The sequence below is a fragment of the Pollicipes pollicipes genome, unplaced genomic scaffold (assembly GCF_011947565.3).
Source record: "Pollicipes pollicipes isolate AB1234 unplaced genomic scaffold, Ppol_2.1 Scaffold_6686;HRSCAF=7923_pilon_pilon_pilon, whole genome shotgun sequence".
NCBI lineage: Eukaryota > Metazoa > Arthropoda > Thecostraca > Pollicipedomorpha > Pollicipedidae > Pollicipes > Pollicipes pollicipes.
In genome coordinates, this window is record NW_023596921.1 from 12,622,967 (window position 1) to 12,646,387 (window position 23,421).

General features: G+C 50.1%; 1 protein-coding gene and 1 long non-coding RNA gene across 3 annotated transcripts in view; both read left to right on the forward strand.

Annotated features, from left to right (window-relative positions):
* Positions 1-5,064: 5,064 nt before the first annotated feature.
* The window catches only part of LOC119107184 (adiponectin receptor protein), a 31,864-nt gene continuing 13,507 nt past the window's right edge, over positions 5,065-23,421 (forward strand). Inside the window, exons 1-3 of one of the 2 annotated variants that reach the window (XM_037230572.1) lie at positions 5,065-5,294; positions 7,069-7,195; positions 19,733-19,838. In XM_037230572.1, coding sequence (XP_037086467.1) covers positions 7,077-7,195; positions 19,733-19,838 — 225 coding nt within the window. In that variant the 5' untranslated portion in view covers positions 5,065-5,294; positions 7,069-7,076. The remainder of the gene's footprint in view (positions 5,295-7,068; positions 7,196-19,732; positions 19,839-23,421) is intronic. The other variant, XM_037230573.1, reaches the window with a different exon arrangement.
* Positions 20,312-22,377, forward strand: LOC119107185 (uncharacterized). Its single transcript, XR_005095218.1, has 3 exons — positions 20,312-20,397; positions 21,108-21,142; positions 21,552-22,377. It is a non-coding gene; the product is annotated as an uncharacterized LOC119107185 (long non-coding RNA).

Consider the following 23,421-nt stretch of genomic DNA (forward strand, 5'->3'; position numbering starts at 1 on the left):
AACTGACAATAATTGACAGACGCTCTCGAACTTGGTGAACGTGCTTTAGCCGAACCATATAAGCTCTGACGGTTAGTGAACGCTGGCAGGCTACTGCTTCGGGTGTTCTGTCTTGTTTTCTTCCCGACGCTTATGAGGTGTTTTGAGAGGGAGGCGCCGTTAATGCGGCAGTGGAGATGTTAGATCCAAACACATTCAAGGTCTGCAGTAATTAGCTCGGAGCACCACGGCAAAAGTTTTAGCCACAGAACGCAATGGCTGGCTCCTCGTCCCAGGGAAAAGTGACTCATTTGGATACGACGGCCCTGGGTTAGAGCCCCGGAAAAAAGGAATCGCTTTTCTAGTGGTCTTCTGGCTGGTAATCGGAGAGTCATCGTAGCACGGGGCGGCTATCTTGTGGCCTCTCACTACATGAAAAGTGCCCGTCCAATTAGTCTCGTGTGGATAAATAATCGCTGGCAAAATAATCCGTCTCACTGGAATTACACCACTGAGTTGCCGATTTCAGGTACGAGGAGCAATCTAAGGCTCACATATGTGTAGTCTGAGGTCAGAGTCACCTATGCAAACCAATAGGGTCATTTTTATATGTAAATAAAGCATACAACATGTGGCTGAACTGAATGGATTCCTGAGGTCCGAGCCTAGGCTAGGCAGCGCCCTGCTGTGTAAACCCTGACAGACCGACCATCCGGTTGTAAAAACCCAGCTAAATGGCAGAGGTTTGCGGCAGAACTCTAACGTATTGTAATGTCCGGCTCGGTCCACCCTGCTGATTTTGGGCGGTCACTGACCCAGGCTGCGGGCTTTTCCAGTCAGGTGTAAATAAAGAGCACCTGAATCGACTAGAGCATTGAACCTAACCACCCTGGAGTAGCTGAGTTGAAGCAGGCACTGTAATTCATTGAGATGCAGTGGTGGACAGTCGCTCATTTTACAACCGAATAAATAGCTTCACTGAAATGTAGGGGCCCGTCGGTTTGTGGGCCTTCGTTTAGTGTTTGCCCCTCACTCCATCCCAAATTCGGCTACGCCGACCCGGCACCGTTATGGCTTATTTCGAAACCATTGCGATTAAGCTACATATTTGCGTGCAGCTGAGTGGCAATACCCATCGCATGCTTGTTAATGAGCATGGGGACCCTCTTTGGCTGACGGCCGAGGTGATGTTTGAGGATGAAAGGTACCTCGGAGCCCTGCATGCTGACAAAGCTCAAGGGCCTCTCGAGTCCTATGGCTGGCTTCCCAACTTCCTCAGGAAACATGTTCCTCGCACCGAGCCCCGGGAGCGGCCGACGGAGCCGCTCGCAGACGCCCCACCAGTGACGCCGGCAGTCCATCTGTCCCGACCCGTGCTCCCATCCACTGCACCCTGCTGTCGCTGACGCCGACGGACCTGACCCTCACTTCGGCCGGCTCTGACCCCACCCCGCACCTCCTCCTGGCCGTAGGAGCGATGAAAGTTGTCAAAACTTGGGGTTGGAGACCTTTGAGGGATTTCTTTTCACGTAGCGCCACAAGCCCAGCGCTAAATTATCTCAGTTTTTGGGAGGTAAACTCGAGCCCCCAAAACCACCAGTAACGCAATGGCTGCCCTGCCCATGCTTGATCATGTCGTGCCCGTCCCGGCGTTCTGGCTGCTGTACTGGCGGCGGGCGGCCGGGGAGGGGAGGGGGAGGGGGGGGGGGGCGTTTGGCCCCCGTCGAAGTGCGGTTCGGGAAGAGTGGTTTAATTCCCTAGACGAATTGGCGCGTAAGCAGGACGGTCCAGCACGAGGGCTGCCAGACCCAGCCGAGCCGAGACCGGAGCCGACAGGGCTGTATTATTGCTGAGTGGTAAATAGAGTAGGTCGAAATACATTTTTTTTAAAAACAAGGTCATCCCATGTTTGCCTGAAAACGTTTATCTTTTTCGGAATGGATTAGGAAGCAAACTACATCAGAGTGTGAACGTGCCCAACCGCAACCTCGGAAGCAAGGACAGTGATGACCTGAGTTGCAGCTTCCGTAAAACCGAACGGCGCCGGCCACTGCAAGTGTCTCCAGACGGCGCGGGCCGTTAATCTGTGTTTTGAACAGGTGAAAAGTTACAAAAGCTCGAAAAATAGAGATTCTACCTTTTCTTTTCCAGTTTCACCACCAGATTCCAGCACCACTTCGCGGTGCTTTTAGGACCAATCTGTTCTAAACATCAGGCTCAAAGTCGCACACGTGAAATATGCACCCAGAATGCCTTCTAAATATAAGATTTGATGCCCTGCAGCATTCAAAGGTACTTTTTTGGAAGGTGTCACCATTTTCGTCCACCTATTGGCGACAGCTCAGTATTAACTACAGGGCCGATGCCGTGCGATCTACGGAGACTGCAACGCCTGGCGTCGAGGTTTTTTTTACTAAGATTTGCGAGTGCGCGTGCTCAAAACTACGTCACATAACTTACATAACTGATCGATTTAATTATTTAAAGGTAATCATCTCAGGAGGGTCATCGCTTCTGTCAAACGGTGGGCCACGGCCAAGAGTAAGGCGCTAACCTAACGCTCTGTGGACTGTGGAGACTGCAACGCCAGGCGTCGAAGTTTTTGTTACTAAGATTTGCGAGTGCACATGTAAAAAAAAAACACGCTACGTAAATCGTGTCACAAATCGATGCTGGCTGAATGCTGAACATTGCCAGTCAAACTTGGCTTGGCCATGTTAATACGCGCATTGTTGACCACTCCACGGTGCTTTTAGTCTACAATGAAATGTAAATTAAATTTAGTCTACTATGCTAATAGTCTACAATTAAATTTTCATCTTCAAATTTCGATCGATCTACAATCTATCTTCGTGATTTCCCTACTGTCGGTAAAACCCAGATAAAAAGTTCTGATAAAACTTCTAACTTTCATCGGCTTGGGAAGGGCTCAGTAAACCATTATAGATTGAGGGTGTCGATGATTTATTCCATGCAGTGTTCAACACCTGATTTCTGCAGTGTATTGATTTCAAAATCTGAACAAAATTAATCTTACTGTAGCTTCTCGTTTCTGTTCTAGTTTCAAGGTAAAAAAGGCAACAAAGCAAAGAGAACCGTGTCCCTTGTTAATGCACAACCTTCATCCAGGGATTTTAGGGGGAGGGTCACCATGAGAAAGGCTTTTGTCAACCCCCTTGGCAAGGCTCTGACTACGCCCCTGTCTACACACAAGGGCAGATCAAGCCGGCTACGTTGAGCGAGAGGCCATTGAATGTCCGTTGGACCAATCCATACCCAAGGCAGGCAGCTTCCCTCAGGGTGTACGCGAAGATATTCCGGAAAAGATACTGTTGCAGGTGTCCGACACATCTTTTACACACCAATTAGCAATAATGCTCATCCAAAAATATGCAACAAAGCAGCCATGCGACCAGTTCGCAGTAAGTCATGCGGGAGACAGCCGGGCCAGAGCAGTGGCAGCCGACGGCGGACAGTAGCGGAGCCCAAATAAGGAATATATGATAGATGTGTAGACGGCGCTACCTGTAGGTAGCGGCACCTCCGTAGACGGCGCCAACACCGTAGGTGGCGTCATAAAAGTTGTAGGCGGCGCCACTGAAAATGCGCCTGCCGCCCAATTCCCTAGATGTCACCGTGCCCTATGCAGAATCAGGTTTCACTTGAAATTTGTCACGTCAACTCCGCCAGCTGTACCTCCAATCCTTTCCTGCCGTTTGAATTAGTTCTTCACGCCGAAAGAAATAATTCCACGTCGTAAAGACCTTACATTTGGCGGATTGTTTCACAATGTCTTATATGCCTTTCGTCAGCGCAACAGACAAGTTCTGCTAACATCCGCTTGCTGTCTCACGCCGCGACGGGGACGTAGGGCGGTCCAGCCAATCGCTGCTCCAGTGACTGTCGAATAAACCTTTGCTGCTAAGATACTCGCTCGAGTGTTAGTGCCCATACGCACAACAGATGGACCTTCATTCTGTGGCTTGGCTTGTGAAGGAGAATCTCCAGCTTCAGGGCTTTTGTCATATGTTTTTGCAGTTTCAAGCCTACGAATTTTTTCCCGTCTGCGACTGCGACAAGTCTTATCTCTTAAAATACAGCTAGCGAAATTAAGGCGCATGAAAAATCTGTCGCACTGTGAGCCATCGATTCGCTTTCAAAAATGCTCACCAGCCTATGTCCTGGCCGTATTTTGGCATCTATCCTTTGCAAGTGGATGGTTCCTCAATAACCAAAAATGTCTACCCACTCGTGGAATTTCGCCTCCTCAGGAAAGGGAATGTAAAAATGGAGGAAGAATGTTGGGAAGATGGAAAGCCTTATTTGCTGAATGACGTTGGTGAGTTGAATAGGCAAGATTGTGCACCAGTGAGAAACAGCAGCTCTAAATGCATATCTGGCATAGCAGCCATTACATTTGAATAAAGAGCAATAACAACCTCCATCTCTACCGCGCGCCGCTCCCCGGTCATCGGGCTTACTTTCCAGAAAGAATTACTGAATTACGCCCTGAGCTTGGCCCCCACTTTTTGAAACGCTCTTACGCCTTTGAAGCAAATCATGCTCTTTCGTGAATTAAGAGAAAAGTTGTAAGTTGCTGTCGGCACATTTCCAAACCGCCTCCCCATACTCCCCACTGACCAACACACCATCTCGACGACCCTACCGTCCTGCAAGAGCAACTCACTATATATTGGGATCCCAAAAAAGCCAAATTTTTCTATTCCCGTAAAACAAAAGCAAATTCGCGAGCTTTTTTCATCCCTAAGTTTACCACATTTCCGCTACATGAGCCTTCCTTTTCCTCGATTGTGCTGCTTAGTATCAATGGCTACGAAACTCGGCGCGGTTGACTACCAATCGGTGCTAAAAATATTTCCCCTTTTAGTAACAAAGGGTACTAAACCTCCTCGTGTACGTATTGAAATCCCTACGCTTATGCTGCCAAATCTGGACTAGGCCAAATCTGGGCCTAATCTTGGCTAGCTTCCGCGACATTGTTTTCATTGTTTTCGTTGCCAACCATCTGGCAATCGCTGTGCGCTGCATTTACAGCCGGAGTGCGTGGGGGTAGGGTGCGCGGGTGGTGGGCTCAAGGCTCTTCGGTTGGTGATGCGTCGCAGTGAGCCTTTGTTGTAATGAACAGTTTTTCCGGAAGGTAACGTGTTCAGTTGTGGTCGTTTGGTTTTTGGTAAATGGAATCTGGCCAGCCTTGTTCAGAGGTGTGGAAGTAAACGATCCGTTTGTTCAAAAAGTTCTGCTCCAGCTCCCTGCATACCTCCGTAGGCCCTACCAGCTGCGCACTAAGTGCAACAGTAAGTACATATACACAACCGGAGGGACCCCAACGGTCAACGAATGCACTGAGTTGTCTCAGTCAGACTAAATCAAACTGTAAATCTGTAGCCTAAATTCTGAGCAACACATAATTTCCATTATTGTCTGCTGCGGTTCTGGCAAAAGTTTTTTCAACCCTCAATGTTTGACATGGAAGAGAAATGCAGCTACACTAAATGTTCCCACAGCACATCATGTTGAGGTGTAATTATATGTAAGGCCTCTCTGTTGTTTCATTATTCTGCCACTTGGGTGGCAGAGATGTCAATATTTTGTCATACTATGATACCCCTGGCCTGGGACTCACTGCCTGTTACCCCTCTCATTGCTTGGGATCAACCAACTGGTACTAACTAGGCAGCAGTCAACCCAGCATCTAAGTGCTTCAGCCTGGACAAATGAGTAGGGCAGGGCAGTTAGCTAGGTTTGGGGCATGAGGGTAGTGGGGGAGTGCCAAGAAATTGTGAGTGGGGGCTGCCAGAGAGCTAGAATTCTGATAATTGAAAATTATGGTTAAATACCAGACAACTCACTGTCTGCTGAATAAACTTTGAAATGCTTTGTCTGTCTTACCAACCTATTACATAATTCCTTTCTAGGGAGAGGGGAAATTAGTCACCATGGCTGAAGAAATATTATTTCCCATGGCCAAATGACACTTTATCAGTCACTTGGCATATAGACATTCTCTCTGTTATGTACAGAAACTTCAACTGTGCCCAGATGTTTTAAAGAACATGGACCATGGTAGTCTGTTATGCATTTGCTGGTGCCATATCAGATTTGTGTATCAAAATGGGTGTGCTTGTGGCATTTTGCCACTAAAAGATGTTTTTAATAGCAGCTGTGTGGCATGGCCATTTGTGATAGCATACTTCACCAGAGCTCTTCAATGATCATCAACATTTTCTGTGAGGGTAGAGCTTTGCATCTGTTGAGAAGCAGGGTCTCCTAGCTTATGCTTGACCCAAACCGGTGCCATGCTGAAGTGGCAGCAGCTATTTAAGGTCAGATGAGGGTAGAAGGTAGGACAGACCATGCTGAAGATTTTGACATGCTTAAGTCTTGCCACAAAGTTGTGCTGTTGAACTGAAATTTCAGGACCAAAGTGTTAGGACACTTTTTCAGGACCAAGTCATCACTTCTCATGATGACTGGGTTATAGCCTGAAATGCATATAATATACTGATGAAATTTCAAGAGAATCATTTTGCCAAAAGGGCTTATATGTGCTTTCACTGTATTTCAAAATCAGATTTATTGTTATCTGATAGACATGATGAGCTGAATTAGCAATTCATTTCCATCATTTGGAAAGGCTCAGTTAAGGCACCACAGCTGGTGACTTTTTTGTTATGCACAGTATTACTCACTAATAGTTCATGGAGTATTTGATGGGATAGGCACCAAAGGAGCTCTGGAGCTGTGTACCTGTAACCTGTACAGCTATGTGCTATAGCTACCAGCTATCTGCAACTTGCACAGCTGTGAAAGGCTACATTTTGTGCCTGATTGAAAACCTATGCACTGTCCTGAAAAAAGCTTTTGGCAAATTAATTGACAGATTGTCAGTTACTTCTTCCAGGCATCAGTCCTGATAGTGTGCAAATTCATGCCTGTTGGTAGTGCTCCAGGTTTGGTATGTCAGTGTTCTGCAGTCATCATCATACCCAAACATCTGTGTTATTCCCCTGACCATGCTCTGTTATGATTGGCAGCTGGGGCTGGCTACTGACTGGCTCTGCTCTCCAGCAGGCACGATGGCCGCGGCCGCCAACCCCGAGGATGTGATTGAGTATGCGCCGATGGAGCCTGAAGCTGTACTGCGCTGTCACAGGCGCCGAGTCTCTGAGTTCTCACAGTTCTCTGAGCTAGACAGGTGAGCTGAGCTGCTGCCACGCAGTGCCACCGGCTGCATATGTGAGGATGCTGCCATCAGGCACCCATTCTCAGAAAAGAACATTCGTATCGCAAACAGGTGTGAATGCGAAGCCACACACAGTGTCTGGAGCCTGCTCCTGGTCGACATTGTCTTAAGTGCCCCATAATTTATTTATTTTTCTATAAATGAAAATCCTGGGGAACACCATTGCAGTGTGACGCCCTCCCGTCATTTGCCAGTGCATTGCTTGAAAATTATGCTTTTGATTTTGGGGAAAGGATTGTGTGGACTGTTCATCCATTCTTTTGTCCCACACTGCTCGTGGTATCGAACTACCGAAGTGTCCGAACGGTTCTCTGCCAAGCCAACGTGTGTACTAAAAGCTTGGGAAATCCGGGTCGGGCATCCACGGCCGTTCGGCCGAATTCGTTAAAGAATGTCGTCTGTGATATCTCACAGGGTTTGCAATGTCCCTCCGAATGTGATCTAGGTCGGTCTTGGTTTATGGGACGATTCTGAAAGTTATGGGGTGCAACAGCTTGCGCCTTTATTCGGTCCCATGCTGTGCAAACGATCTGTGTAGGCTTATTAAGATGAAAACTATCGAAGGTCACTGAAGACCGAGACGTCAGCTTACCGTCTGGGCGATACCAGTTGTTGACATAGTAACGAGCGTTTTTGCTGTCGGTGCCATCTCGAACAAGCTTCTTTTGTTACCAAGTTTGCCATTCTTTGAGCTGAATCATCGTTAATTGTACACAAAACTTGTTGACTTCCGGTCCATATAATGGCAAGGAGCACATTGTGTCAACCGAACTTGCATATTTTGTGTTTCTTGGATTTTTACGTGGTGGACGTGTTCTGTGAATCAGGTCTCCTGCTAAGCGAGGCGTGTTACACAGACTGCTCCGACTGCCCCATTAGAACAATTTTAGTTTGACGGACGATTCCTGATGGGATCGCAACATGCCGCGCACTGTCGTGACACCGCTGCCCCGCGTCAGCTGACTGTCGTGGCCGGTTTCCCCATCAGCGGTCTAACCGGACCACATCAGTTCCGTTTCTGCGATGCGAACCCGTGCGTTTAAAGCGGGGAACTAGCAAATCCTACACTCCTCCAACTGAGGTACTGCGACGACTACATTGGGTTCATTAGCTTCTGGCGGGTTTGCGTTTGGCGTCTTTACGTAGGCTCGGGTATCTCGGCAGTGTGATATTGGTTGGTGGATTGACGCTGCGGGCCCCGCATCATCAGACAAGGCCTGCAGCGTCTTTCTATGCAAGTCACGACGTGGTGGTGTGGAGGCCATGTCGCCGTGCGCTGCGCGGATCTGCCGGATGTGGTGGGCGGATGCTGAAGCACCGGCGCATTGCGGTATGGCGCTGACGACCGTCTAATGAATCAAGAACAAAGTCCTGTCTGGGAACAGTCGTCAACGTCAGCAACGCTGAGTGTGAACCTTAAGAATGTCCTTGGGCCCTTGACCGTGGTTAGTGTTTTCAAGTAGCCTGCTTGCCTTGGAAAGCCGTTAGTCGACTCGGTCGGCCAGTCGCGGAAGTTGGAACTGATAAAATACGTGCCACGGATTCGAACCGTGCGTTAATGGTGCGCACAAACCCATCATGTAAATGTGGGGCGCTGTTTGTTAATACACTTGTTTCGGTAGTGTTGTGGACGTTGAAATTGACTTACACAAACGGATGTTTTCAAAAAGAGTGAATTCGCTTTCAGAACACGGGCTTGGTTTCTAAAAGAAATACTGGGCCAAATAAATGCAGAGCAATCATACTAACCTAGTGACATGCTAGGTAGCAGGTCTCACACCTTATTAGTATCATGTTAATTTCGTGCCAAAAATCATTTTCTAGGCATATCATGTTTTGTTGTTTGAACCCGCTCATATGCTTAGTCAGTCTGCAAATGCTGGACAATTTTTTCAGATGATATGACCTGGATTGGGATAAAGAACAATCGACTGCAGTTACCAACAGTTTTTAAAGTGTAGAGTTCGTTACCCACGTGTTCCCCAACCCCAGGTATGCTTGTCTTACAGTCGTGGCTGTGGTGGTTATGCAACACGGTCACTGACCGCGGCAGGAACAGTGATCCCTTACTAAGGTTTACTACGATGGCTTTGTGTGAATTTTACCCCATTCTAAGGGTTCACAAAACGGCAGATCTCATTGACTTGAAATGGGAAGTGATTCCTCCGCAGGCAAGCAATGGAAATTCCTCCCGCAGAACAATTGAATCTTATGAAGATTTTTAACAGTTTTGTTTTTGCTGTAACATGGAGGAAGCCAGTTTAGGTGGCCGAAATCCGGGGAGAAGTCAGTTTTTGGGGATAGGTCAGGTCAATCTGTTCACCTGATCCCTCCGGTAGGTTTTGGGAGGTGGCACCCTTGCGCGACCCTTATGCATAAGGACCGGTCTGCAAACCATGTCGGATTTTAACAGGATCTTGTTGGGGTAGATGCTTGGCGTAACCTCCTGTTTGGGAAGGCTTGTCAAACTTTGGGGGCAGAAGCTACTAAATTAAATCCGTGACTTGATTCCGTATGCTAGCAAATGGTCTGCACCTTCAATTTTCGTGGGTGGCACATCCCTTCATTCAACCCTCAAAACGTCCGGGATTAAAAGTATTTGTCGAGGCGCGCGTCAGCCTTGTTTCGATTAAATAGGAAGGCCAACACGCATGTGCAAAAGTGACACCGTAAACTTGACTCGATATACATAGGAATGCGGTTTTGGGTAGTTTGAATGAGATTTGATGTGCAGGACAAGGGAGACGTAAAGTAAATCAGTAAATCGACTACTTAGTCGATATACACGCTCCCTTTGCAAGACTCGCCTAGTTTACAGAGTAGTTAGATACTACCGAAGCATCAGTCTGGCTACTGTTACTCTGTGGCAATGCCTACAGGAATTTGTCAAGATCTTGAGAAGTCTGCTCTTGAGATCCAGGGATAAATGTATGTTGATTTCATAATGCATCAAGACAAAAGGAAGACAGGAAGATTTCCCACTCTGCACCCTAAAGTAAAAACGATGCTAGGACTCACGACGGAAAACCGGCTAGCCGCAGCCAACCTTGGTTGCACATAGCAACTTTTTTAATCTAAGTTGAACGGTGTTTGTTTTCTGTCACTACGATTAAAAACGGTAAAAACTGGTAAACCTTAATGCGTGGCTGGATATGAATCATGAGCTAAACGTTGATGGGGGCAAAAGTTAACGTTTTCTGCGAAGTGGCAGGAAATACAATGAAAGGGAAGCATGGGGTTACTTGAATACCAGATAAATAAGGTTATCCGGTAACCTTAAGCGACTGCTGCATTTTTATTTTGCAGAATTTTTGTAAGGAGCATCTCACTTACCATTAAACGAAATGGGGGGGGGGGGGGAAGTAAAACAATATCTCAGGACTTTGGTGAGAAGCGCTTAACCATGGGTGCGTTGATTTCTTCAGTGTTCGTATCCCGCAATAGGAGCCCGACAGGTTCGGCTGACGGGCTTCAACAAGCCAGTGGTTCAGGCTGGGCCAGATACGTCAGCCGGCCGGCCGGTCAGGGTGTTGCGCTTCCGCTGCTCACGCCGCGGTTCAGGTGCTGGCGCGCTGGCGGCTCCATGTCCGCGCCCTCTCTCACCGGGCCAGGTGGACCACACACCTGCATTGCAGCGCGGCGGACGGCTGCCGGGCGAGCTGTGCGATGCGGCGCCGCGCCGCGAAAGTGCGGTCCGTCACACAAGTGTGCTCAGACAGAGGGGCGCTCCCAGGCGTCACGCGGCCTGGGTCCAGCCGGTGACTGCCCCCATAACAATTATGAAACGGGACTCAGGCCGGCCCGGTTCTCATCGACCCCGTAATGGCTCCACAGCGCTTCCGTTGGCAACAGCCTGCAATTATGGGAAAAGCCCAAAGCTGCGCATGTGCAGAAGCGCCACTAGCCCTTTGTGTTACTGCAACGGTGGGGGTCGGGGAAACACATGAAAATAAGTCCCTGATGGTGTATCGCATGCTGGAGACGCGCCGCATGTATATTCGAAGCTGAATCAGGTAGACGTAAATGAGCTTAAACACCGACATTTTTACCAAGATGTCAACGCTCGTTTCAAGGGTGTTGGTTTCTATTTAGTGAAGAGGGTCTCCCGCAGATTGGGTCCAGTCCCCGCAACTTTGGGATGACATTGGGCCAAATCCGGGAGAAATCGGTTTTGTTTTTTCTGCGTTTTTTTGTGCGCTGTCATTTTTCGCTGCCCAGCTTCCCCAACTCATTTAGCGAAACCACGTCCCCGACTTGTTTATGTGTGGAGGAAATGCACAGAAGCTTGGGCAGAGAAAATTTAGCTTATTTCCGAGTGAAATTAAAGCATCGGATGCCTTTCTGCGCTCAATACCGGTCTATGTTGCTCGAGTACCTGTATTTTTGTCGTTGATTCTGTCAGTTCTTTGCTTATCACCCTGATGTTGCCAATTATCATTAAGTTAGCGTGCGGTAGGCACGATATGATTATTGCCGTTCAGCCGTTCTCCTCATAAAATCAGATTTCCAGCATCCCGCGTCATAGAAACACCCTCTCACTCGTTTGTATCGCCTGGTTCTCTGCTTCCGCTTCCCAATGTGGAAAGAGGAACAAAGCTCCGCATTTTTAACAGCTTAAGAAAACAAGCCAGCATTTGTACGTATTAGACATGGCCAAAGCTGTAATCTCGTGGCCGTGGCAACAGACACCTTTCCGAGCCCCTGCCCAATCCTATCGGTGTATTTAAAGGATCCTCTGTACCCAGCCCCTTCCAGATACTAGCCAACGGCATGACCCTGTGCTGCTTATTGGTGTTTTTCGGCGCGTCGACTGGCCCTGACGCGCACGTGTTCCAGTAGGCTGATGATACCAGTTTTGATGTCTGGAAAAAGACACCCTCCCACAGCTCACTGTTACTGTGGAATAGACACTTGAGTCTTTGGATGTCTGGTTCCACTCCACGGTCTGAAGGTAATTACTGGTAAGATGCAACTTATAGTTTATGGTTTCCGTCAAAATTGTCGAGACACGACTCCCATAACCATTCGGTTCTGCAAGGACGCAGTGTGTGAGCGTCCCATCGTGAGGATCCTCGGCGTAGTGTTCGACGAACACCGCGCCTGGGGCTCTCACGTATCGTCAAAAAGCGCGACAGTATCCCATCAGGCTGCCTCACGTGTGTCATAAGAGCCTCTCGCACGTTCGCTGTTGCCCTGCTGTCTGTGGCAACGGGTCGGAGAAAAGCACACAACGCCTCCTAAAGATTATGAACTTTGCAGCTGCGCGTTATCTTCGGCCGTCGCAAGTTTGATCGTGTCTCGGACGTGCGTGAGGAACTGGGCTGGCCTACTGCCAGTCAGCTCTACTAACGGCGTTCCATTAACTTACTTCGCAATATACTTGTTGCCGGAAAACCGTAAGCTCTAGCCTCTCAGGTACAGAAATATTCCCTTCGCTCGCGCTCTCACCATCAGCACACTAATCTAGCTTTCAAGCGCGTGAGAACGGAGGCGGGTAGGCGGCGCCTCCTATAGCGTCGTACAACTCTACAACGCTTTGGCACACCTTGTCACTTGCATCTTTTGAGTTTTTAGCTGGAAATTAATGGCTACATGTGCGCGCGCGCGTGTGTGTGTATGTACATGTGTGTACGTGTGTACGTGCGTGTGTGCGTGCGTACGTGCGTGCGTTCGTGCGTGTGTATACATTGAACTGTAAGAAGGTATACTAACTTGGGTTGTGCTCGCCGCGTATTTACTCCAATTGCCCCATATAGGGCCAAGAAAGATACATGTTAATAACGTTTCGTCGAATTCGTGGGATGATGGTTCCATTTTCGCATTGTGTGCAAACAGTGTAGTTTTTTGCAAACTGTTTTTAGCATTTATTACACAAACATTTTGACAAAGTAGTGTGTTTTGAATATTTCAGAAAGCACGTGTTGGAAAAACAAGGCAAATGGCATGACATACAACAGACACAACGCAAACACACCGTGCAATAGCAGTATTCAGCATTCTCAGAGCGTGGAGTGCCGTGACACCCATGGACCCTGCCTCCATACCCACTTCCTTGATTCAAACAATCACAAATGCATCAAATGACACGCACACACACAGCGCACTACGATAATTATAAAGTGGTAACTAACAGCGCACTACGATAATTATAAAGTGGTAACTAACAGCGCACTACGTACGTAATTCGGAATGTTCTGATGCTGGCACATGCGTAGTTACGGATATTACGTGTAAGTTGGAATCTTGAGCTTTTGATCCTCAAACAGATATCTAAGTTTCAACTTGGCCGGAGGCAGAGTTTAGTGTTTTCTTTATTTGAATGTTGAATGTCAATTGGCTCCATTTCTCACAGCTGTCCATATGACACTGATTTATATGTGGAAAATAACCAACCGTGTATCGGGGGGCGGTTGCCTTGTATTTGTTCCCTCAATCGTGATTTGTCTTCCCAATCTCATTTAAATGGTTACCTACACCCACGCCAATGGCTGCTGAATAACGTCGTCAAACTGTAGCACTTTCTGGTATATTGGGGGTCGGTTATTATCCCATTGTTTTCATCATAGTAACTCCCAATGCCGAAAAACCAGTAGCTTAAGGTCATTCTCGCTGATATGACGAGTATAGGACATTGGAACGGTCGCACAGCTCGCTCCGACAACCACAAGAAACGACTCCCAAACACCGCTGGCGCGTCGCAAATCTTTCGGAGTTGGTCAGAGAGCGCGCGGATGAGACGGGCTGCTGCCATGCCAACACTGCTTGGCAACGTGGGCGTGGTCTGATACAAGTTGCAAAAACTAGGATACGACTTCCTTGTAAACAAACGCAAAGTCCAAATCCATGCTTATCTCCAGATCAGGGAAGACCGTGAGATGGGTAGGTGGGGTCAGAATGCTTGGGTTTTCATCGTTGCCACAACTATTGTTATTGGTTTTTTTTTTTTGCCGGCTGCTCCGTGCAAGTACATGGCTAATTGTCATGCAACTTATGGATCCAGTGAAACCTCAGAAGGATCTGAACACTGAAATGAGACCAAAAATCGATGTGGCTTGGTGTGGATGTCTACCCACATTTTTGGATTTAAAACACTGGAGGCTCTTTGCATTGCGGCGTACTTTGAATTTCTTTCTCACTGACGTGGCATCGATGTGAATCAGGACAGTTTAGCGTGAGGAATTCAGACATGGTTGGGGCTGAAGAGCAACCGCAGTGCAAAACTGTTCTCAGTACTAGTCAGTGACGACGTAGCCATGAAACAAGGCCGTCGATTGAGCGGATAATGTGAGATGTTTGTTGAATTGCCAGAGGATTTTTTTCAAGGAATAAGAACATTGGATTACGTGCCGCCTGCTTTTGTCACCAAATCAAATGCTAACGTTGTGATGCAGAAGCCACCTTTATCACGCTGTACAAGTTGTGTTGCTGATGATGCTCAAGCGCGAGTGAACCGGAGGTCCACGGTCATGTCTACCACTCGGTGACGCATCGTTTGCGTGACGGCTGTTATCCGTGCACCGCTGCACAGCAGTGTGTTTTGGCGTGTCGGCGGTGCCTGTGGCGGCCCCAGGCGGTGTACTGCGACCCCACCGGTGCGGCTCCGAGCACAGTCCGCCTCACTGACGACCGGTGACGTCGAACTCGCTGTGTCAGCGGCCACCGGCGCAGCTCCGAGCACAGTCCGCCTCATTGACGACCGGTGACGCCGAACTCGCTCTGTCAGCGGCCACCGGCGCGGCTCCGAGCACGGTCCGCCTCACTGACGACCGGTGACGCCGAACTCGCTCCATCAGCGGCCACCGGCGCGGCTCCGAGCACGGTCCGCCTCACTGACGACCGGTGACGCCGAACTCGCTCTATCAGCGGCCACCGGCGCGGCTCCGAGCACGGTCCGCCTCACTGACGACCGGTGACGCCGAACTCGCTCTATCAGCGGCCACCGGCGCGGCTCCGAGCACGGTCCGCCTCACTGACGACCGGTGACGCCGAACTCGCTCTATCAGCGGCCACCGGCGCGGCTCCGAGCACGGTCCGCCTCACTGACGACCGGTGACGCCGAACCCGCTCTATCAGCGGCCACCGGCGCGACCTGACCCGATGCGTCACGACGCTCGGGCCTGCACGGGGAGGCGACGGGGCATCCCTGGCGCACCCGCCCCATGACGTGGTGCGGCATCCACGGCCGCGAGGAGGCGGGAGTCCCTGCGATGTCCCGGCTCAGAGGATGGCGCGCTGCGCGTCACGGCCACCGTCCCGGCCCGATCTGCTGGGCCCCCGCGCCGCCCCAGCAAGGGGAGGACGGCGATGGCGCGTGCAGTACGTGCCGCCCCGCACCGGGGCGAGCACGAGACGGATGAAGATTGTGTCCGTGCCAGGCTTGGGTTTCTTCAGAAATTCTTTACTTGTGAAATGTACACTGGGTAATTCGGCTCTTGCCTCGTATGTAGGTTGGATGTAAAGCCAAGGCCCAAGGCGTCATCTCACTTCTGTGTAGTGACATAAGATTCTGTTATCGTTTTGTGAAGATAGCGGGAATCAAACACCAGCAGGGGCTCCCAGAAGGCGCGACGTGCGGGTCAAGTTCCACTCGGAGAGTTGGCTTGGTCATGCGCGTTTTCTTACTTCAGCGGGACTGATATCTGCCGAGTCCGCACAGGAACGAGGTGTCAATGCGGCGTTCAAAAAAGTATTTCTCTTACAAAAACGTGAACCACGATGGTCTTAGTCGTCAGCTTGGCGATTGCCAGCATCCACTGAAGCCCTCCTGTTTGACGTGCAGTTCGAACGCCAATTTTGCGTTGAATGTGCAACCAGCTCAGTTCATGTGTCGTGTTCTTAGTAGGGCCGTATGGAACAGCCCACGTTATGGTTCGTGTCACGCTGTGTTTACCGGAATGCATTGGCGGCATGGATCCACTTCATTTCTTACTGAACACTACCTGGGCGCGTTCCCTAATGTACTTTGACCCTCATGGGCATGGCCTTCAACGTAGAGTCTTTGTTCCACGTCGTTTTGAGCTCAAGGCTTTGTGAAGGTCATCGCGTGCTATCGCAGCCCGCGCGTTTGTCGGTGCGCCGATAAGTGAGCGTCGGTCCAAGATCAGTATTTGAGTTTTGGAATCCGAGTTTGATGGGAACGAATACAATATTGGTAACGCCCTCCCCACTCCTCCCTGAACAGTTAAAATGCGTACCTGCATTTCAAAACACATGGACGTATTTATATTTAGAAGGAAGTTTTATTTTTGCAGCATTTGCTGCTTCCGGAGGAGACTAAAAGTTTTGACATTGCGCCATTGAAATACAAACCAGCCACAGACTCATCTGACATATTCCTTGATTTACATACCTTTGAATCTTCATCAACCTGCACTCAAAGTATAGACACGTACCGGTGATGTTGGGGAACAATGCCATAATGGATCGAATCTCGGATTGCTCTCTGGTGATGAACTCTTGGGAGGTCATCACCAAACGTGTCGTAAGAGACCGCAGCAGTCAACCATATTGCGTTCTCTGAACACAAGGAGCGTATTCTAGGTGCAGCCTCTCATTGTGACATCAGAGGGCTAATACCATTCAGCAATGGCTGTGCCACGCTGAAAAATCTGGCAATCCCTGGCTTGTGTGGAAATCTCGACATGCTGTGACCTGAATGTTGAGCAACCCCTCACCATCACGCATACGTCGCAGTCATTTCTGTAGATGATGAAATTTGTGCGTGTGGGGGGGAGGGGGTCAGGTTGACGTAATACTATTCAACATGATATGACGTTGACCTCGAACGCTCTTAGGAAGACCACGAAGGTTGGCAACATTCATGATGATTCATCAACCATTTTACACCACCGAAACTGTTAGAACACAGAAACGTAAGATCCTGCGGGCAAGGAACTTGACTCCCCTCAGCGCTAATTTCTCAAATTTTTCGTCGTTAAGTTTTACCAGCGGGGCCAGATCCGTTACCCGGCGTGGCAAGTTGTTGAGGTTAAACAGTCGAATTTAAAGCACACAGTTTCTCAGATGCCTGCTGGAGAGCTGGCATGAGGACGCGAGCCGCGTAAACAACTAACACAAGCTCACACCCACCCGCATCGATGACAGCCTCGGCACCAGCCAGAAATCGCTGGAGGCCAGGAAGCATTCCCTGTCCCTGGAGAGTTTGAACTTCGTTGACGTGTTTGTCGGACTACTCAAGTCCACGCTGCGGTGCACGGTGTGTCACCACACTTTCATGACGTTTGACCCGTTTTAGGGGGGGGGGGGGGAGGAGGGGCAAAGCCTGCCGATCCCATCGATGAAGGGCCTTGTGCGATTGCAGGACTGCGTTGATCTTTTTTATGAAGGGAGAGGGTGCTTGACGGAGAAGTAAAGCCGACGTGTTCTCTGTGCCAGAAGCGTCAAAAGTGCCCCATGAACTTCGTGATTCGGGGGTTCCCACGCATCCTTGTAGCGTACTTGAAAGAGCTCTTGCTGCCGCATGATCAGCACAGAGACAAGCGCAAGGCACTGAGGATGTTTCGGCCATTGGCCTCGACCTGTCGCCATACTCTGGTACCCATGCTTCTACTCATACTCCTGCTCATACTCATACTTTTACTCATACTCATGCTCGTGCTCATACTTAAACACAGTCTCAGCGTCCAGCCCATCCGCATACACCGCGCCAACAGCAGCGAAGCATATATGCTGTTCTTCACGCTGGCCAGTCACTGACCTAGTGCTGGCCTGAACGCCCGAACGTCCTTATAGTCCCGCCGGCTGATGGTTTTTTTATGCAAATTTTAGCAGTGTTCTTGATATAAACGGATCGCCGCTGCGATAGGATGTGAAAACGCGTGAAACCGACCTAGTCCCTTTTCATAACGATGCGTCGAATAGTCCTGGGGACAGCTGTGCGGTGGTCTTATACAGGTGTCTTGTCCACATGTGCTAGCGAGGTTTAAAGCCGAATGTTGCGGAAATGGTCCCATCGTAAAAAGTGACTGGCAAAAAGTAAAATAGCATACGTATTAGGAGGCGCCGCATTGTTCGTATGTAGCCATAGTCTGGGGCAAGACAATTCCATCGCATCGCGGCTTCCGTTCCAAATACCAACTGCCGCGTTGGCTTAGCCTATAGCGCTGCGATGAGCGCTGGTTTGATACGGTGCCTCTCTGGCGCGGCGGGACCCGGTGCCTGCTCCGCCACCTACCTCAAGGTCGGCCCGGCAGTCGAGGTCAAGCGACCTCCGTGCGTGTCTGGCGATGCGCCGCCAGACCGGAATGGGCGGTTGTGACGCCAGTCATTCGGCGTTTCGACATTCTCGTTGCACGCGGCATGTGGCGTAATCGCGCCGCTCTGTTCTAGTCAACCGGTGGTGTTTGCTAAATCCGAACCTGTTTAGATCAAGCGTGTAGCGGTGCGCCTCGCGCGGCAAGAATTCGCAGGCGTTACCGGGAAGCGATTATTTTATGCAATGCGACGTTCGGTTTGAATTTTATAAAGCTTTTCTGCGCATGGGGCAGTGGTGATGCGTGCGATGGGCAAAATGAGGTGGATATGTTGCCGCTTTATGTCTTGGCGTCTCAGCTGTTGGGTTAAAGGGTTGCATAGATTGCCGTTTTGGTTTTTGGCATCTCAGGTATGTTAGACGAGACTGAAATACTTTGGATCTCTAGTAGACATATGCTGCAGCTTGTATCGGTATGGCTGCATCCGTATATACAGATTTGATCACGAAACGACCTGTGCGCGTAATATTTATGACGCTTACGCCGCACAAATTTGTACCGTTTTTAGTTCTTGACAGTCGCGAACGTACCGATTTTGGAACCGATTCGTGGGGTTCCATTGTCCGTTTTCTATTGACGGGGGATTTCCTTGGAACGGAGGTGCAGCGAACGGTTGGGATGCGATGTTTTAATTTTCTCTCGCGTCTGGGTGTATGGAAACGGCGAAACGACAGATTCCATCAGCTGTAAGCTTTGCCTCCAATTCAGTGCTAAATCTCCCAGTTGTTGCGAATCGTGCGTGAAATCGGTGGTCTCTTACCTGCGCGTAAATATAGAGTAGCCATTCGCAAATGCGCTTCTGGTTGCAGCGTTAGGGGCGGTCCCTCATTTTCCGTACTGTTTATTTTTACATGTGGTGAGCGTTGTGTTGTTTTTTTGGAATTGGCTTATAATTGGCGATTGGTTGTGCCAACCACGCGTCGAAGTGCAAACGTGTCGCTTTGTGTTTAGATGTGGCAAATTCCTGCTGCCAGCGTAACTTGTTTTTTTTTGTTTGTTTTTTATTACCGGCCACCCATCTACTAAATGTGGTCAAAACTTACGTGATTTACGTGTTAAGTTATGTCATTTAATGTGTCTGGAGTTCGTGTACAACGCCGTGGCGACTTATTTCGGGTCGGCGTGCTCTGCGTGAGCCAGTGTAGCCCGGAACACACGACAGTCCGTTCTGTACATCTGCGCTGTACTGTTGCTGAACACGTGGTTTCCTTTTCAGGTTCGAACTGCCCGAGGTGTCTCGCTTGCTGGAGCAAGACGAGGGCAGCGAGGGAGGTCACGCCCTCCCAAGCACGCCCCAGGATGAATCCTACGATCCCTTGGAGGTAAGGTGGCCTGTGACGACAGCAGTAGTCTCGAAAAAGTAGTGATGGTTGGCATGCCATCGTTTGCTGTGAACAAGGGTGGTGGTAATCAGCATAGGATCAGCATGGGTGAAGCCTGATGAAACATCATGCGACGTGCGATGTGTGCGATTTGCCTCACCGGAAAACATGGATGTTACTTTGCGTTTTTAGTCTCTGAATGTTTTTGATGGACAATGCATATCCACCGCACCAGGCAGTGACGGCTGCTGAATGCAGCAACCATTCTCACCCACTACGGGAAGCGTGCATGTGGGCAACAAAACCGGCAACGCGGGAAGTACTGAGCTCTAAGTCACCGTCGGCCGCGGTATGCCTGGTCCTGTCCCGTCCATGCCCGTCCTGAACCGGCGTGGTCGTGTCTGCCAGCGGATCTCGGCCTTGTCTGGGTGGCAAGCCGCCCGCGGCAGCGACGCCGCCTGCGGGGCGCCGCGGCCGGCTCTGGCGGCGCCACTCGGCCGACCGCGTGCAGCGCGTCCGCCACCGTCACCTCGCGGTCCACGGTCGCGGCTCAGTCAGCGTAAGCCCTCCGTCCCAGCCCCGTCCGCCGCTCGGGCTCAGCCAGTGTGTGCTTCGCTCGCCAGGTGTCGACCGCATCTGAGATCGGCCAACGCCTCCCACAGCTGGGATCGTGGCATGCTCTTTCCCAGTCCGCCATTACCCGATCCCTCGTGTCGCCGGTCATCCGTCGGTCTGCTCGGACCTGTGGATTGTCGGCGTCAGTCAGCGTGCTTTCCTTTTCCCTTCTACACCCTATCGCTTCAGGTTTCATGCTGTCGTATTTTGAATTAATGGGACTAGCGTCCGGCCCTCTATAATAAATTTTGGCTTCTCGTCGCCCAGCAGGAGTTGGTTTAGACGGTAATCGTAAAATGGTGTCCCCAATATTGCAGGAGCTGCCATTTGACAACGCCTGTGACATTTCGGCGTGGATGTTTTGAAGATGCGATGATGAAAAATTGCGCACTCGGAGAATGCGCTTTCATGTCACCGTACGCAATTCGCGTGTTCCAGGTTTAAACCATTTTACCAAAATGAAACGGAGTTACCGAAGCACGGAAATAATGAAACCAGTTTTTCTCGAAAACCACGACAGGCAACTTTTTTTGCTGAAATTTGACCGCACATCCTCAATGCCTCCGTAATGGCGGGCTTTCAATGGTGTCAATGGATCGTTGAATATTGACGGTGGTGTATTGCCATCGTTGTATGATAGTGCCATTATTGCAGAGGACTGACGCTTTCTTGAGCATTCCACATGAAACGTGAGTATGGGAATGCCAGTTGTATGAAAGTGGATAACACCGAAGCTTTAAAATGTACATTAAAAACATTTACTAATTTTTTCATTACATTTGCCACATTGCCTCTGGATCATGGACATTCTTCGGGAATCGTACGATGATTTCAAATCTTTGTCAATCTTTGGGCTTTGCGGAAGTAGTTACAAAAAGGCAACCAACCATTATCGTGGGTGCAATATAGCCTCAGCAAGTGGTGCGCTGTTAAACCAGAATGGACGTAAACCAACAATTATAATGTCATTATGAAGCGGAAAGACTGCCGCGGTGTCAACAAATTTACTAATATTACCCCAGTTCTGCCCAAGTCTGAGTTCTCTATGCATGTTTGTAGTTCTGTTTGGAACTGAAGGAGCTTATGGTTCGGTTCCAGAACTCCAGCTTAGATGAGTAGAGTGCCACAAACCTTGAAAATGGACTACTCGGCCGATTTCAATCACTCCAATGTACTGTTTCGTCTCACCCCAAACTATAGAACTGATTGAAGCATAACTCTTACCAACTAAACTACGGCCAAGAAATCGGCTGTAGAGAGAACTACATTTGCATTTATTACCAAACAAACAAAAGGGAGAAAAAGGTAAGTGTGATGATACCGCTACCACTGGAGTGCGACTGTAACGGCTTCATAGTAATTTACGTGCACAGGACCTTGCCGTGTATCATCATTGTTATGTGATGGGAGAAAGCGTTGAATTCAACTACTCAATAAAATCTCGATGTCTATATTGTTGTAGTGCCTGTATCTTTTACCGATGAAATCGTCCATTTTGCCACGCGCAATGCCTGCCGTGGTACGCTGCTCGTTTGCTCGCTTCCGTAAAAGCTGTGCAACGTTGGGAGTGCACATAAATTTCTTGCATATATTTTTGCTGAGAAACCCTGACAAGCTTTTCCCACAACTTACGAGTAGCCCGCGCGATTTCGCGGGGCCAAATGCACTGATTTTGGGGAAGAAGTGCCTTGTCTGGTCAGAAATTTTGCACGCTTTAGGCATTCTTTGGCGCATTTGAGCCGTGCAGACGTTGCCGAGCTCGATTGACCAGTGTGAAAAAACAACTGAAGCCGCTCCACCAAACCTGCCGCATCCAGCCGTAGCCCGCTGATGGGTTGTTTTGCTACACAAGAGTTGTCGCGCCGCGCCCGCTGCCGGCGCTCAACACGTGTGCGCGCAGTGCCGCGCGCGGCCCGAGACCGAGAGAGACGTGTTCAGGCCTGGCCAGGCTAACCAGCGGCCGCCGCTCGGGCGGCACCATCGGCTGACGCCGGGTCTTGGCGGGGTCGGCCGAGCCGCCTGCGCAGCGGCGCCGGCCGGCGGCCCGGTGCTGCTTGCGGCGACGGGGCCAGGCGGGCGGGCGGCACCACTGGCTGACGCTGGGTTTTGGCGAGGTCGGCCGCTCCGCCTGCGCAGCGGCGCCTGTCGGCGGCTCGGTGCTTCGTGCTACGACGGGGCCGGTCGTGTAGGCGACGGGGGGGGGGGGGGGGGGGCCCCCCGGCACGCGGCCGGTGCGTGCAGGGCGTCTGCCCACCGGAGCAGCTGGTGCTGCAGGGTAGGAGATTCATCTGGCGGCCGCGCGGGGTGACAGGGCTCAGTCAGCTGGCGTTGACCTTGCGCGCTGCGTAGCAGGCCGTGGTAGAATATGTGCTAGGGCTTCGCATTTCGATACCGGATCAAACGAGGAAGTATAGCAGACTGATCCATATTCATAATTCATAATTCATGATTGATAATTATAGTTCATTATTCCCAATTATCATCTGACTGAATTGTAATATTAACACCAACGAAACCTTTAAAACGACAATTGCGAGAGTCTCAATCCACCCTTGCATTGAATATAATAAATCATATTGTTGCCGGGTAGAAATAAACATTTGTTTTTTGTGCAACCCAAATTTTGAATTGCGCCATGCGTGCTCCGTCGGTGGCGCTGCCAGACGCCGTGACCTTCACCACCGCAGGGTCCAGTGCAGTCCAGACCCCAGGGCGTGGGGGTCGTCTTGGCCAGCGTGGTATTTGTCCAACAGTCGGCGCGCTGTCCGGGCCGCTCGGGGCCGCCGGCCGACACCGTCAGATGGGGGCGGCGAGGCTGGGCCGAGGGCGTTCAGCTACGGAGCAACGGGGGGGGGGGGGGGGGACGAGTGACGGACGAGGCATACACGCGCTGTTGTGCACTGCAGGTACAAGTGGCATGGCAGCACAGAGGTGTTCAGTTATAGGTGTGAGTGGAAATATGCCAGCT